This window comes from Phaenicophaeus curvirostris, chromosome 3 (assembly GCF_032191515.1).
Source record: "Phaenicophaeus curvirostris isolate KB17595 chromosome 3, BPBGC_Pcur_1.0, whole genome shotgun sequence".
Taxonomy (NCBI): Eukaryota; Metazoa; Chordata; class Aves; order Cuculiformes; family Cuculidae; genus Phaenicophaeus; species Phaenicophaeus curvirostris.
Genome location: NC_091394.1, coordinates 51,770,232 through 51,786,929, shown reverse-complemented (window position 1 = coordinate 51,786,929; position 16,698 = coordinate 51,770,232). Strand labels below are relative to the sequence as shown.

General features: G+C 41.4%; 1 protein-coding gene across 6 annotated transcripts in view; it reads left to right on the top strand.

The window, feature by feature from the left end:
* Window positions 1–4,525, top strand: part of CHST9 (carbohydrate sulfotransferase 9) — a 94,941-nt gene extending 90,416 nt beyond the window's left edge. For 4 of the 6 annotated variants that reach the window (XM_069854012.1, XM_069854010.1, XM_069854011.1 and 1 more), the window contains one exon: window positions 2,476–4,522. In XM_069854012.1, the coding sequence (XP_069710113.1) occupies window positions 2,476–3,564 (1,089 nt within the window). In that variant the 3' untranslated portion in view covers window positions 3,565–4,522. Of the gene's footprint in view, window positions 1–2,475 lie in introns of all 6 variants that reach the window. The other 2 variants (XM_069854015.1, XM_069854014.1) reach the window with 1 other exon arrangement.
* Window positions 4,526–16,698: the final 12,173 nt, after the last annotated feature.

The following is a 16,698-nucleotide window of genomic DNA, read 5'->3' as shown; positions in this document are numbered from 1 at the left end:
AAAATTCCCATTAGGGTCATAGTCATCCCTTGTTTTACTACTTCTACAGCCTTCTGCTATCACACAGTAACTATGTTCATGAATTCTTTTCATCCTAGGGCAGAAACGATCAATCTCTAGGCACATATATCTTGTTTGTTTTCAAGAATTAAAATACCAAATAATGTTAGAAAAACTGACCATGCCAAACTGAAAGAATTCAAGTATCATTTTGCATTTCTAAAACACTAACATGCCCTCTCTCACAGATGCACAAGTCCTACATGGCTCTGTTCTTATACTTGCTTTCACTAATACAAAAAACATTTTACTCAGTTCAGTGAAACCAAAGACCTGGTCATCAGTGCTTTGCAGCAATACAGAATAGCCTGATTCCCCAGTTTTGTTTTTGTCTTTGGAAATCATTACACTACAATAATAGGCTGGCTTTTCTTGGAGCTGCTTTTTTTCTGTATGCTTTATTTCAAATGGAATTCTAATTGTGTTCTGCGCATTACCATTTCTTACATTATTCCTCTGAATTTTTAACAGCCTTCTTTGAGTTGGCCTATGAACTTTCCCATCCCCCCAAATCCACAAATCTTATGGTCTACCAGTCCACAAATCAACTTTCCAGTAAATGTTTAATCAGTTTATGGCAGAAGAGTCTCTTTATGTAGATTTCCAAAAAAGTTAGACTTATGAAATCAAGTAGTCTGTGCATGTGTGCCCATCTAAATGTTTGCCTGTCTGGTATTTGCAACAACTTGTTTAAAGAGCTGTTGGCCAGCATCCCTCCTTTCCAGAAGTGTAATGGAAATAGCAGCTGCATAGATGTCCCAATGCAACAGGATTGGTTATTGAAATGAGAAAGAAATCTATAAGCCTTAGGAGACACACAAGAATCCACTCAGGAATGAGAGAGTAGAAATACCCAAACTTCAAGAAACTCTTCAGTCAACTGGCATGATATCTAGGGAATTTGATGGCAAAGTATACGTCTGAGCTTTGCCATTTCTGCAGTTTGTGGATTGCACAGTGGCTGGAGACATTTGATGTTCGGGAGGAAAGTCTCATCTTTTCACATTCTTTGCAGGGTCACTAGTTGATGTTTAGTTAGTTGATGTCATTAATGTTGATGTTTAAATAAGTCAGATGGAATAGGCTCTAAAGGCATTTATTTTGCCTTACCAGCTGTGAAAGTAGGTAGCTCAGGTCCACGTATCTCTGTTGCAAACACCTGTATGTGCATGCAGTCCAATGTATCCCACTTCCATGAACTATCTCTAAGGGAAGAAGAGGACAACCTTTTTGGAGGGGGCATTACAGCTGTCACTACACCCCACCCAAACCCACTGATACCAGAAGCCCTATTTATGAGCCCTAGGTTGGTCCCCTACCACCAGTGCTGACCTTGCAGCCATTGCAGGAGAAGACCTGCTCCAAGTCACAGCTGTGGAAGTAGATCACAGAATCTTAGAATCATTTATGCTGGAAAATACCTTTAAGATCATCAACTTCAACCCTCAGCCTAACACTGCCAAGCCACTACTAAACGAGGTTCCCAGGCATCACATTAACACATCTCTTAAATGCCTCCAGGGATAGTGACTCCACCACTCTACTGGGCAGCCTCTTCCAATGCTTTATAACCTTTTCTGGGAATAAACTTTTCCTAACATCCAATTTACATTTCCCCCAGCAAAACCTGAGACCATTTCCTCTTGACCTATTGCTTGTTACTTAGGAGAAGAGACCAACACTCTTCTCAGTACAACTTCCTTTCAGGTAGTTGTAGAGAGTAATAAGGTCTCCCCTTGGCCTCCTTTTCTCTGGACTAAACAGCCCAGTTCCCTCAGCTGCTCGTCTTAAGACTTGTTCTTTAGACCTTTCACCAGTTTCATTGCGCTACTCTGGACTTGCTCCAGCACTTTGATGTCTTTCTTGTAGTAAGAATCCCAAAAGTGAACACAGTATTCGAGGTGCAGCCTCACTGGTACTGGGTACAGGGCGTGATTGCTTCCCTAGTCCTGCTGCCCACACTGTTTCTGGTGCAGCCACTATTATCATGCCTGTGCCTGTATACTCCGGAGAGCTGTCAGTTGCCATGCAACTCGACCAGTGTTGTCACTGGGGGAAATGCATTTGGTAGAGAAAAGCACATGGCCACTCATCCCAGGACTGTCAGCCTCCGTGTGTTAACCTCTTCTGATTTCTTAGAAAGCATGGCTTGAACTACTTATTTTTGTAGATAGACCCACTATACAATAACAGGTAAGCTTCAGAGGCATGTATCTCAGTAATTAGCCCAACTTGTTGCTAAATTACATACATTGATCAAGTGGTTTGAAAGAGACTTTGTAGTACTAAATGTGGATGGCCTGCACACACGTGTGCCTGCAAGTGCACACCACAATCCTTGCTGCTGTTGCAAAGTGAATGGGCTGGGCTGGGCTGTCACTGCATTGTAAGTTCTGCTCCTTTCCATGTTTGCAGGATTTCATGCTCCCACCTCTGGGAATGCCAAGGAGAGCAGCATGGAGTGGGAGTGCTCCTCCTGGCCTCAGCAAGCACAATGTGACTGTCTCAGGCTGGCAGGGCAAGGCTGACCCTTTGAGTGTGGTGGCTGCATCCTTGGTGAGCCAACTAGCTAAAAAGCAGAAGATGAATGAGTCACCTCTCAGCCACTTCAGAGGAGTGTATTTACCTCCTGCGCTGCACCCTTTAAACAAGACATTAGTCAAGGATGGCAAGTGGAAGGATGGGGACAACACCCAGGAAAAGCGCAGGTCCTTCCTGCATGACTTCTGTAAGAAATACAACAGCAGAAAGAAGCTGCAAACTCACCTCATGCACCTGGTGTCAAGAATTTACGTGGAGGACAGGCACAAGGTCCTGTACTGTGAAGTTCCGAAAGCAGGCTGCTCCAATTGGAAAAGAGTCCTCATGGTGCTCAACGGACTTGCCACTTCAGCACACAACATTTCCCATGACGATGTGCACTATGGAAAGCATCTAAGGAAACTCGACAGTTATGACTTAAAAGGGATATACACACGTTTGAACACATACACCAAGACTATATTTGTACGTGATCCTATGGAAAGACTGGTATCCGCCTTCAGAGATAAGTTTGAACATCCAAATAGCTATTACCATCCAGTATTTGGGAAGGCAATAATTAAGAAGTATAGACATAACGCAAATGAAGAGGCATTGAAAACAGGATCAGGAGTCAAGTTCAAGGAATTCATCCAATATTTGTTAGATTCCCATCGTCCAGTAGGAATGGACATTCATTGGGAGCAAGTCAGTAAGCTCTGTTATCCTTGCCTCATCAACTATGATTTTATAGGAAAGTTTGAAACCTTGGAAGAAGATGCTAATTACTTTTTGCAGCTGGTAGGTGCTCCAGCCGAGCTGAAGTTTCCTAATTTCAAAGACAGACATTCCTCTGATGGGAGAACAAATGCAGAAGTAGTGAAGCAGTACTTCAAGGAGTTGTCTAAGGAGGAGAGACAGCTGACCTACGACTTCTATTATTTGGATTACTTAATGTTCAATTATACATCACCAATTGTATAGCATCAGAATATCTTCAGGCTTCTATTAGATATTTATCATTTGGGGACTCAAAACGTTTTAACTACTTTGGTGTTAGCACTGAGAGGAAACAATGTCACTGCTAAGTAGACTTGTCTTGCCTTAGTGGAAATCTCTTAGTGGACTTTATAAGCTAGAGTGACATAAATTGGCATTAAATTATAGGAGAATGCACCAAAAAAAAGACCTGTAAACAGCATAAATTGCACTAAAATGTCTGAAAAAGCTGCTTTTACCGTTATGGATTATATTGTGTAAGTGGTAGTGCAGCCAGCTGTTGCATTATCTTACCTAATGTTCTTTTGATCGTTTAAGAAAAAAGCTTTCAGAGTAGCATGATTCTTTTTCACCGTGTCTGCTTTAGAAATTGTTTTTGAAAAAACTTTCCAATGTATTTTTTACTTTCTGTCATTTATTAATAAAGAAGCATTGGCTAATTTTCAAAAATGTGTGCAGCATTTTCAGTTGCAAGGCTTGGTTGATTGATTACCATTAGACTGGAGCTGGTTTTAAATGTGATTGGTTTTTATTGAAGGATGCTCTTGAATACAAACACATAAAACTACCAATAACACAGCAGCTCAGCTGTTGAGCAAAGTAAGTTTGGGTAAGTCTGTGATCTGAAGTCATGGTGCACTACCTCGTTTTGATAGATGCACTAGACAAACATGACCCTCCTTTCAGAGAACTGCCACATACATTAACATTTTAATTTACAGTGGAGTCAACAACATAATGCATACTATGGTCCCAATATTCAAGATAGTCTTCATCTTTAGTGATAAGGCAAAGTCTTAGAATGGTAGCTACAGGACATTATAAGGTCTGAAAAGGAACTTCATTCCAACTGCTGCAACTACTGTTGGTCTGCTAGTGTCCAATCATAAGTCCAGCTCCAATTTCTTGCATAGAAGTTGTGTATGCCCATTGCCTCCCAGACGCATGGACTGGTTTTGTCACCAGAGCTTACTGAAGTCACCTGTGTTTAGCTGTCATAGAGTGGTTTGGGTTGGAAGGGACTTAAAAATGATCTAATTCCAATCCCCCTGTGATTGGCAGGGACACCTCCCACTAGATGAGGCCACCCAAGGCCCCATCCAGCCTGGCCTTGAATACTTCCAGGGAGGGTGCATCCACAACTTCCCTGGGCAATTTGTGCCAGTGCCTCACCACCCTCATTATGAAGATATTCTTCCTTATGTCTAATCTAAATCTGCCCCTCTCCAACTTATAGCCATTGCCCCCAGTCCTATCGTGACATGCCTTTGTAAGCAGTCCCTCCACAGCTTTCTTGTAGGCCTCCTTCAGGTATTGGAAGGTCACTATAAGATCTCCTCAGAGCCTTCTCTTCTCCATGCCAAACAACCCCAACTCTCTCAGCCTGTCCTGATATGGGAGGTGCTCCAGCCTATTCTGATCAGCCTTTGTAGCCCTCCTCTGTACCCATTTCAACAGTTCCATATCCTTATGCTGAGGATTCCAGAACTGGACACAATACTCCAGATGAGGTCTCACAAGAGAGGAATACAAGGGCAGAATCACCTCCCTCGACCTGCTGGCCACACTTCTTTTGATGCAGCCCAGGACACATTTGGCCTTCTGGTCTGCGAGCGCACATTGCCAGCTCATGTTGAGCTTCTCATCAGTCAGCATCCCCAAGTCCTTCTCCACAGGACTGCTCTCAATCACATAATCCCCTATCCTGTATTGAAACCGTGGACTGCCTCGACCCAGGTGTAGGACCTTGCACTTCGTCTTGTTGAACCTCATGAGGTTCACACAAGCCCACTTCTCCAGCCTGTCCAGCTCCCTCTGGATGACATCCCATCCCTCCAGTGTGGCAACTGCACCACTCAGCTTGGTGTCATCTGCAGACTTGCTGAGGGTGCACCTGATCTCTCTGTCTATATCATTGATGAAGATATTAAACAGCACACCTGTGGGTTTTCCCATGTCCACCGCTGCAGTTACCCTGCCATAGAAAGCCACTAGGACTTGCCCTTGGTGTCCTTCCTGCCTTGTCAGTGGCCAGCAAACCCCTGGAGTAAGGTGTATGCTGCAGTGTTAGGTGGTGGGATGGGTATTGGTGATTTGTCCTATAGGCAGTTGTGTCCATAGTCCCACGGTCCTGGTCATAAAAGGAAAAGGTACCTTCTCTCCTCTTCCTCCCTCCTCCCTTGAGTCCTGTCTGACCAATACGGTCATTCCCGAAACCCACAGTGGCACATGGTGTTGTAGAATGGCTGGCCACCGTGTCCCAGGAGGAGAAATCTCTGTAAAATGGATAGGTAGAAATCCCTATGCCCTTCCGAAATAAAGATGACACCAAGTCTTAGCTTCCTGGGGCAGTTCAAGGCATTTTGCTCCAGTGTCTTGATATAGTAAATTGTAGAATAAGGAAACACCCTGGCAGAAAACTGATGCAACTAAAATGTCCTACTCCTTGTTTCCCAACCACTGCTCATGACTAGTCCTATTGTTGTCTTTTCCCTCATCTCAGGCAAATATACAGCTTCAGTTCTTCCATGGGAGTAATTGTGGATCTCTGCTGAAAGCAGTCACCATTTCCTATGTATCCTTGCTGCTTGCTCCTCACTCAGTTTTCTCCTCAGAAGAGGAAAGAAAACTCCAGCCTCTGCAGTGCCATTGTGCAACCAAGCAGGCTCCACATGTGTCTCCTTGTAGCAGGATGAGCCACTCCAACGCGGAAAGATAAGAGCATACTGGGCAGCCCATGTTGGAGCTGGTGCTGTATGTTACTAGCAGGACCTGTAGCTGCAGCCAGCCTGTTCCCTGGGGCTGTGGAGCAATGAGGAGGAGAAGGAAAAAGCCCACAAGCCATCACCATGAGATGTGGAGAGATGCAGGTATTCAGCACCAACAAGGAGGTACAGGGATGCCTTAGACAGGTAAATGCTCTGTTACTTATGTGAGCTGCTGCTGGGCCTAGACAGACCCCTTAGGTGTTACAACCAGGAATATTTGGGATGGAATATCTGACCATTGAACTGCCCCAATGCATGCCTTTCCTCAGGTAAACAACATGTCCCTAAATCTCCCTCTTGATTCTCCAGTTGGTCTCTGACTCCCTGCTTCCCTGGGTGCTGTTTTTCCTGTGGTCTCTGTCCCTGAGCAGGGAGCCCTGGAGCTGTGCCACACTGCCTGGGGCATCATGAGGAGCGAAGCTGCCCCACAGCTGAGGGCTTGGCCCCCAGGGCACCATGCTGGAGAAGTGGTTACTTGCAGCCACTGTCATGATGGATACCAGTACGCTACCTCTACAGTATTGTGCACCATGCCATGGCTGTTACTGGCTTCCCACGTGTCTTCAGGCAGCACAATTATTATTTTTTTTAATTTGGCCATGCAATTTCATGACTGTTTTTCTCAAGTGGGGCTATGCATTAAGACTTTACAGAGCATCTCCTGCCAGAGTTTTGATTTTGCATCATCCAGCCCCCTAAGTCATGTGAAAACTGCCTTAGATTTCACTTAGATTTGACCTTGGTGTAAAAAAAAAAACATCTATTCCACTGACATGGCAGAGCTCTCTAGATCCTCTGCTTTTGTATTGATTCCTACCTCAAATCTTGAATGAAACTCTCTTGCCTTGTAGGAAGGCCATTGAAGATGTCAAACAAAAAATAAATATACACCAACCTTTTGATATCCGTGTGTTTTCTTTGTCTTGTCTGTTGTGGATGTATGTTAATTAATTGTTACTTTACAGGCAAAATACGGCATATATACCAATCTATTGCAAAAAAAATGAGGATAAAATAATTTAGCATGGTAATAAAGAATGGAAGTATATTTATACATGAGTTTCATCTGGATTCTTTAATTCCAAGAAATAAATAGTAGTAAATTACAAAGCCTTTGAAGAACTTAAGCTTAACCTTGAGCTCGCTTTAGTGGCAAACTTTCAGCATCTGACCAGGGAATGAAAGAGATTTTTTGGGAGGAGGATGTAATTGCATTGAGGAAGATGTACAGTCTCATAAGATTTCATCTACTAACTGGTCTTAGATAAAGCTATTGTTTGAGTGGAGGCAGGGGTGAAAAAAGTTATTAGCAAATGTTTGGCTTTTGCAAATTAGAGGGGAAAATTACATTGATTTGCATGCATCTGTGGACATAGACATCAGGTCCCTGGATTGTAATCTTGAAATGACAATGTCATCTGGTACAGTTTGCATTTGTGATTTAAAAGGGGAGGACACTGTTTAAGGTCTTTAAAGCATGTATGTGCACAGAAGCATAATTGTCTTAGCCACACTGCTGTTCTATGGCTCTGGTGAAAGTAATTTAACTTCTTTGTATGCTCAACTTCAAATTTCATAGCCCTTAACTGCACTTAAAAATTCATTTTTTTGAAAATCTAAGCCAGTCTTTTGTAAAGAAGATCCTCTCCATAGTCATCTCCAGTGACCTAAGGGATTCAGATGATCTCAGTAGCAAAATCTAGATTGTATTTTGCCTCATTAACCACATTTTTAAAATCACCAGCTTGCTTTGCCAGGAATTAAGTTACATGATTTAAAATTAACATAAGAGTTTAGCATAATTGAAGTGGGACTGTAATTTCTGACTTATGGGATTATAAGAGATAAAGGCATAATTTGCAGCATGAACGGTAACCTCTAGTTTTAAAAGTGAATTTTAAAAGGTCAAAGTGTGAGGTTGGGGTGTAACTTGTATTTAGTAGGACTGCTAGGCAAAACCAAAAAATGAAGGTCATCTGCTATAGCTAGCGTAAAATCCCACCTCCACAACTGTGCACAGATGTTTGTTTTACTCAGAAAATGATACTGAATCTATGCAGAAGAGGAAGGAAAATATACTCTACAACATTCAGTGCAATTACACTGAAGATCAGCTGCAGCATGCAGAGCCACATTTGAGGGGCTTCATTACAGTAAATGCTTTTTAGTTATGAACATTTCTTCATTTGAAGATCTCTAAGGCAGGTCAGTTGTCAGGGCAAGTCAAATGTGCTGTAAGGGCATTACAGCGAGTCTATGGGAGGGCTGGAGCAGAAAGAGAGTGCTCCCTTGGCTCATTTGTCTCTTTCAAAGACAGACAGTCATGCTTCCCTCCTGAAACAATAACCTGATTTTTGGAAAATAATGTTTCATATTTACCTTTCTTCAAAAGTAAATCAGTATTAAATAAAAAGAAATATTTTATTTAATAATAAATCAAACATTTTTAATTTAATGCATAAATTAAATAAAAATAAATTCAAATAAAAAATAAACTACATAGGTGTGCATTCTCAAATTCTGATGTATTTGCCCACATACAGCAGTTTCCTCTTCTTATGCAGGATTTGGCTTGTAAAGCTCAGACACAATCATTACACCTATCTCTTCTAAAACTGCTGGTAAACTGTTGATTGCTGGAAGTCAGAGGTGTACAGCCACAGTGCAATCAAACATGGCACATAGTCTTGAAATGTCCCGTGGTGTAACACCCAAAAGGCCAAATTTATTGGAGCTACTCCTGCCTCAGGCTGTTCTATCTTGGTTATGTGTCATTGGAGATCACCACTTTAATTTTAAATGTAGTTTGAATTTAAACTAAAATTACAACATGACACTTCGCGAAAGTTTGAGAGGAAAATATTTTAGTAGAGTTTTGTATTGTATATGTAGGTTATATAGAAAAGTCTCTGTTGTGTATGCCTTCAGGCTAACAAAGCATCAGATAAGTATTTTTAACTAACGTTAATACCACTTTTATCAGCTATGTAACCAGCTGTGATGCTTTCAAAACTAAATGCATCTGGTCTTGGAACCTAGTGTCTGAACTCAGACCATAAATTATTACACTTCATAAAAAATACAGATGTGCTTGTCAGTATCATTTACAGTTCAGAGGGCAGAGCAGGAACACAGAATACCAGGGAGTGTAAGTGACTCACTCAGCTAAAGGAATAAGTCCATAACCCCAGAGAGCTGGAACTGATTTGCCTTCTGAAATATGTGTTTGTGGGAGGGCAGGGGAAACAATCGTATTATTTAGTTTAATGACAATGTCTTAGATTAAATTTGGTATTCATAAAAATATTGGGGGGGTGGGGAAGAACTGCTGAGCTCTAGGTGATGTAGCTAATTGCAGTGTGTCTCACAGATTTCTTGTATGTTAGACAGCTCTGCCTGTGGCTCGAGTAAGAGACTTGAACATCAGAGACCTGGATCCTTCTCTAAGTTCTCTTAACTTCGTGGATTTGTTGGACAAACTTGAACTGCTGTCTTCCTCAGTTTCCCTGCTGGTAAAGAGGCCCTGTAAGTGCAAGGTAATTATACCATGTGGCTTCTGCTAAAATCATTGAATTCTGTGGATAAATAGCCACATTTAGAAATTAGGTGTTAGTATGGAATTTAACTTATAGGATGATTGATCATGCCCTTTCTTTATGTTTTATTTCCAATGGCTTGGAGGAAGCTGAGGATTTCCCAGATTTGTTCCAGCCAAGAAGTGCATCATTCAGCTCTGTTCTGGGCAGTTGGCAGCCTTAAGAATGCACGCTCTGTTTGAAAACACTGTGCATCTGTCAAGCCGGCCCAGGCACTGTCTTAGCATAAAACCAGTGCCAGGTTGTCTGACCAGGGGAAAGTGCCCCTCCGGTTCCTTTTGTACAGAGGAGAGCAGACAGAGATGGGTGAGCGTCTTGCTGTTTCATTTTGTTCTGAGCCTAAATACAGAGAAGCTATTTTATTTTGGTGTCACAGCCCTAAATAAAGTGATGCCTAAATGAAAGGCTCTGCAGAAGCAGTGGATCCTGTCTAGGTATGCATACTCCTACCTTCTCCCAAACACCAGGGTTGCATAACCCAGTACCCAGGACCATGTTCCCTCAGTCATTTCTGAGGTCCTGCCAACCCTTATGGCAGTCTCCAGTTTACCTGGCTAGTAAAGACCCTCAGAATTTATCTTCTGCTGCCATAACCACGTTTTCTATGGCTCTGTGGAGGCTACTAATAACGTGGAGACTGTATTGATACAGACTATGTTATTTTCATCTATCTGTATTTGGAAAGTGATGCAATCAACAACCCCTCAAGAAAAGCAAAAGAGTCCTTACAAGAAAAAAAGAGAAAACTCTAGAGCACAATCATAACTTTTTTCTCTTAATATATACAATTGTTGTTTTCTCTCGTCTATCTTCTCACATACAATTTCCTGCCCTCTTTAAGTATGTCAGCACAACCAAGTGCAACCAATTGCTGATTCACTTTCAGCTGTAAAGTGTAAGCCAGCTCTAGCCCAGCACATCTATGTTATTATGGCACTGAGGCTGCACTAATAAGCCTGCCTGAGAGTATGGTATCGTCAATCACCATCTGTGCACACATATCTGTCTTGTCCTCTTCATGCAGAAATTCCTCCTCTGTCAATTTTCCCCCTCCTTTAATTCCTTACAGAAAGCACAATTTCCACAGAGCCTCCCAATACTGCTCATTTCCCAAGATCTGCAAATTTGAAGTCCCACATAATTTGCATTCAAGAAACAGCATTCTGAGACATAAGGTGTGGGAGCAGAGCAGGTTTATCTGGGCATTTTATTAGACAGAGATGTAAATCAATGCTCAGTGGATAGTAAATACATGTCAGTAGGATATTGAATGCTAAAGATTTAATTTTCCCAAACTAGTTACTTGGGTGTAAAAACTGGGTGTAGGCAGACTAGTACCCACCTATTGAACTTACCGTTGGAGTTGATGATCTCAAAGGTCTTTTCCAACCTAATGATTCTATGAATTATCTTATTCTTGATAAAAGCAGACACACCTGAAGACAGAATTTTAAGCTTTATTAATGGTAATAAGTTGTGATTGATCTGAGAAACAATGTGTGTTCAGAGAGCTGGGTTAACTACACAGCAGTTCCTTCCCTGCAAAGTTACACAAATGCATGTATAAAAGCACACACGTGTTTTATAAATGCACATGCACACACAGAGTACATATGTGAGCCTCATAACATTCCACTAAATGTTTCTCAAAAATGGTAGTGGGTCCTACTTAGTGTAAGTCCAGCACTTGACTTTAAAATCTTAGATATGTATTAAGACATATACTCTTCAATAAAACACAGTTCGTACCACTCAGTGTGTACAGACAGAACTTAGATTAACTTTGTTTTCATCTCTGGCAATAGCAGAGAAGGAAAATGGTAGCATTGTGTATGCAAAGGTATCACATACTGTATAGGCACTTAAGCAATTTGTTAGCATATTGCAGAGCCGCAATGTTATTTCAAATGAACCTAAACTATTTGCAAGGACTGAAAGTTTAGCTCTTACATGGGTTTTATAAAAATAGGAAAATAAAAAAGCAAAACAGAAAAGGGACAGAGGGAAAACCTCTAATGAGAAGTGGAAATGTTAATTGTGGCTGGAGGTGACAGTGCGCAATAAGAAATTCTGCTTGGCTATTGTATCTCTGATGAAAGTATCCTAAGACAACAGCACAGCAAAAGCTCAGCTCAGAGGGAGGATGTTTCTCAAAATCCTCATGATCCCTGCAGGCCCTCCTGAATAGCAGGGAAAACATAAACACAGAAGCATAGAACCAAAATTAGGCAAAACTGTTCTGCGTCTCAGCCATGCTGCCACCAAATTCCTTTCTCCCATTTCCCTGAATCTTTTGGGCTCTCTCCAGCCAAGTGGCTGCAGTGGGTCCAGAACACTGCACTGTCTCTCCACATAGAAACTCATCTAATGGAAGTACTGGTACCAGGCGGAACCTGACTCATGTTTTATCTGCCTTGCTTTTTGTAAAAGTGATGCCAAAACTGAAATTCCCTGCTTAAGCTGATATGCATTAGGCAACTCAGTCTGCAAGTCAGCAGTTGGAGATAGCAAGCAAAACTTTTCAGGTGGGCTGAAAAACAGCTGTCACAGGCACATCAATAGGAGCTGCAAGGGCCACCTCTGAAAAGCAGGTACCCCTAAGGAAAACTCCTAAGTGTGGCTGAAGACCCTAATTGTTCAGAAACTGTGCCTAACAGCTTTTCAGTGTAAAAAGCTATCCCTAAACATACTTTAACTGGAGGAAGCAGAGGCAACTTTGCCAAACTCATACCTTTCTGAGCAAGCCATGGAGGAGAGGGAATATTTCAGGCCATTTTGAAAGATTTGTTTTAGTATTTTCAGTTTGGCTTTCCACTCCCTCCCCTGCAAGCACTGAAGCATTTCTTTAATTTATTGCAATTTACCAAAGGAAAACAAGTTCTCCCACTGACATCTTTATAGCTCTCTGTGCTGTCTTGGTTGCAGAAGCAGGCACAGGCTGAATGAGAGAGGCTGGGAACTGGTTATGTAAAATCTACAGCAAGTGAGCTTTTCTAGTGCTATTGTGCTCTGACCTGTTATTTTGGCACAGTAACAAAACCACTGAGACTGGACAGTTATAGGGTTTCCCAGGGTCTTTTATTTTGTTCTTTTTACTTTTTTTTTTTCTGGACGGATCACAAAACCCAAGTGAATCAATGGTGTGCCCAAACTTCTGAAATGGTCTAAGACTTTCAGTATCTCCTGCACACAAAGAAACAGTGGAGAAAGATTTGTATTTTTTTTATTCATTATTTAATCAGGACAGCCTCTTGTCTAAAAATTCCTTGCTCTGGATCATGTTTGAAATCTCTAACACATTTTTCTAATTGTTTGATGTCTCGGCTACACTATGATCCCTACTGCTTTACACTCACTTTGTGTCCTGTACGTGGCTTCAATTCTCCATTTTTCCAGTAAATTACATTTGCCTATAACTCGGGTGATTATATTCCCTCTAAGACTTGGTCTTTATTCCCCTTCAGCATCCTCACTTGAGTAAAAAGGATGAGTAAAAGATAAAAAAAAATAAGTAAATAAAATTAAAATAGGGTATTAGAGTGAAATAGATACAATACAGGGAAGGGAAGGGAAGGGAAGGGAAGGGAAGGGAAGGGAAGGGAAGGGAAGGGAAGGGAAGGGAAGGGAAGGGAAGGGAAGGGAAGGGAAGGGAAGGGAAGGGAAGGGAAGGGAAGGGAAGGGAAGGGAAGGGAAGGGAAGGGAAGGGAAGGGAAGGGAAGGGAAGGGAAGGGAAGGGAAGGGAAGGGAAGGGAAGGGAAGGGAAGGGAAGGGAAGGGAAGGGAAGGGAAGGGAAGGGAAGGGAAGGGAAGGGAAGGGAAGGGAAGGGAAGGGAAGGGAAGGGAAGGGAAGGGAAGGGAAGGGAAGGGAAGGGAAGGGAAGGGAAGGGAAGGGAAGGGAAGGGAAGGGAAGGGAAGGGAAGGGAAGGGAAGGGAAGGGAAGATTCTTTTTTGGCTACAGGCTACTAGGACATCATATGCATTTTATACCTCTTCTTGGTTTTGGAAACTTGGAAATATCTACAATTTCTCAGGTACATTGTCAGCTCTTTGAGACAACGCAACTGGGATTAGGATAAACTTCTAAGGATGAATTACAGTTTCTGAAACTGGACAGCAAAAATTGCATTATAAGAATGTGTGGCAGTGTCCTTCTGTGCCTTTGTAAACTGTACCAAATAGGTTCAGTTTACAAGTCAAAAATAATTTTTGAAAAGCCCATTCTGGAAACATCACCCTGAGGACCAGGCTGGGTGGTTTTCTGCCTCCTCTCCCATCCTGAGGACCAGCCACACCATGGCAGGAGACTCACCGATAATGGTGCCAGTGAGGCATGTAGCTGAAAAGAATCTGTTTCATTGGTGTGTTGGTTTTGCTGCACTGTTGGTAAGAAAAATGTTCTCATATCAGTCAAATATGCAGGATGAAACTGAAAATCAGATGGGTATTGTAGATGTTTTGCTTATACAAAAAGGGATACATGGAACCATAAACCTTTTAGAATTTCCCTTTTCTTGACTGCATTCTTATAAACGTAGATCTATTTTTAATAGGGATCAGAATTTTTGGCATGTATCCATGAAGAAGTATGATTAGCCATATCTGCCTCCTTTTTAAACACTAATTTAATACAATACTTGTCTTCACAAAAATAGTTGTTTCCACAAAACTCATTAAATCCACTACAAACAGCAACTTATAGCAGGGCTACCTACAGTCTATCCCAAGCATGGATGGAATAAAAGAGAAGATTGATGAGTCTAAAAAGTAAGCCATGAAGAATAGTCTCAGACTAGTAGCTCTGTATTAACAAGTCTGCAAACAAATAAAAAGAAAGTATTTATTAACCCCAAAGTCTTCTGTAATAAATGTCTTTTGGTGTTGTTTTTAATTATTCATGTAGCTCACAACTTCTGCTCTATCAGCTGCCTTTGCAAAAGAGCAGCTTGCCAATCTGTAAGTGCCGTAGAAGGCAGTCATGGATGTTAGATTAGAAAATGTTGCTTAGAAAAAGCCACAGGATGTGAAAACAGCATAATGCAGGAGATCCCTCTTGCCCTGTGCTTGATTTCATCCAGTCTTTGTGGAGCGCATCCGCCAGTTATGCTCCATCTCTGTGGGATGCCAATACATGCAAATACTGGACTAAGACTATGGGCCTCAAAAGATCATTTCCCATGGCTGCATGTGCTCCCAGCACATGCTCACTGGAGTGATAGAACATTGTTAATGGAGCAGTTCTCATATCTTCACCAGCCAATGGTCCATGCATCCACACAGTGGCTCTAAACTGGAATAGATAAAGCTAAAGATGCCAGCAAGAAGTGTTTGTTTCTTTGTATTAAACTCTTTGTTGACAATTCATAGAATCATAGAATGCTTTGGGTTGAAAAGGAACTGAATCAACACAAGAATCTCCAAAGCAGTGTGGCTTCCGCCATAAAAGTGATTTAGTGACTATAATTGCCATTTCTAAGTTTAAAACCTTTCTCTGTGTCCAGTAAAAATGTGACACCTGTGTCACAAGTTATTAGGTTTCATCTAATCTTTTTTCAAGCTCTAAACATGAAAAACTGTCAGAAATAAAACTGGTGTTCTACAAAGTATTTCAAGAGAAACATGCTGTCATATTTTCCTTAGAAGCTCTATGGACAAAAGAGCTTGAACTTGTAAATATTCATAGTCAGACCCTGCTTTTCAGTTAGTTCAATGAAAGATGAACCTTTGCACAGAAAAAAAGATCAACATCTTCAATTCTATGGCCTGGAGTTTTAGCTTTTAAAAGATATTAATGTTGAAAGGGAAGAAAAACCCTGTAAAATATGTAGTTTTAAGAAGACAGTTACTACTGTAATGTACAAAGACAGCCTGAATGATCTGAAGAAAGCTGCCTTTCTCAGAACATGCTGCATAACCCATTCATGGCATGCATTTCTACTAGCTGTATAAATTCTTTGAATATGAAGATATACATGTATTACTTATCATTATATTGCATACATCAGATGGCTTAGACAGAGAACAAATTCCTAGCATTGGGCTATGTGTCAAATATACACCACCACTGAAGCTCAGCCTTGCCAAAAGCAAAAAAGAAAACCAACAGCAACACAGGACAGATTTAATTTTTTTAATTACACATTAGTGGACAGAAGTAGCTGTATGTGTGTTCGAATGTTTCTGGAGACTTTACCACAATATTAAGTGACATCTTTTTAAAGCGTTACCACCATAGATTAGCCGCGGAGGAGTAAATTGATTCTGACCTGATAGACAGATGTCTGGAAGTAGTTAATGGAGTAGTTGTGGCAAGAGTTGGCAGGGATCTGAAGGGATCACTGTGAGGTGTCATGTGCTTCAGGGTTTTCCTCAGTGGGTAAATCTGGAAGTAAATACTGTCAGTATAGTTTGAATATGACTTAGATTGGGAAAAGGATGGCCAAACACGGGAGACTGGTTTGTTTGCTAGTGTGATCCTTGTCAGACAGAATGCCTGCAAAATTTCATGTCTTGAAGTGAAACAAAACTTATCTCAGAATGAAGAGTATATCCTGAGAAGGTCTGAGGAGTTATTGTGCAGAAGCAAGGAAGCATGCTTCCTCAATGCAATGCTGTGGTAAGAACGGATAATTCAATTCCTACATGTGCTACAAGAAACACTTTTCCTTCACAATATGCCTGCTGGGAGTCTGGTATTAAAAATGCATTTTAAAGAGCATGTTGAAAAAGTGGTAAAGGCACAAACAAGAGCTAAAAAAT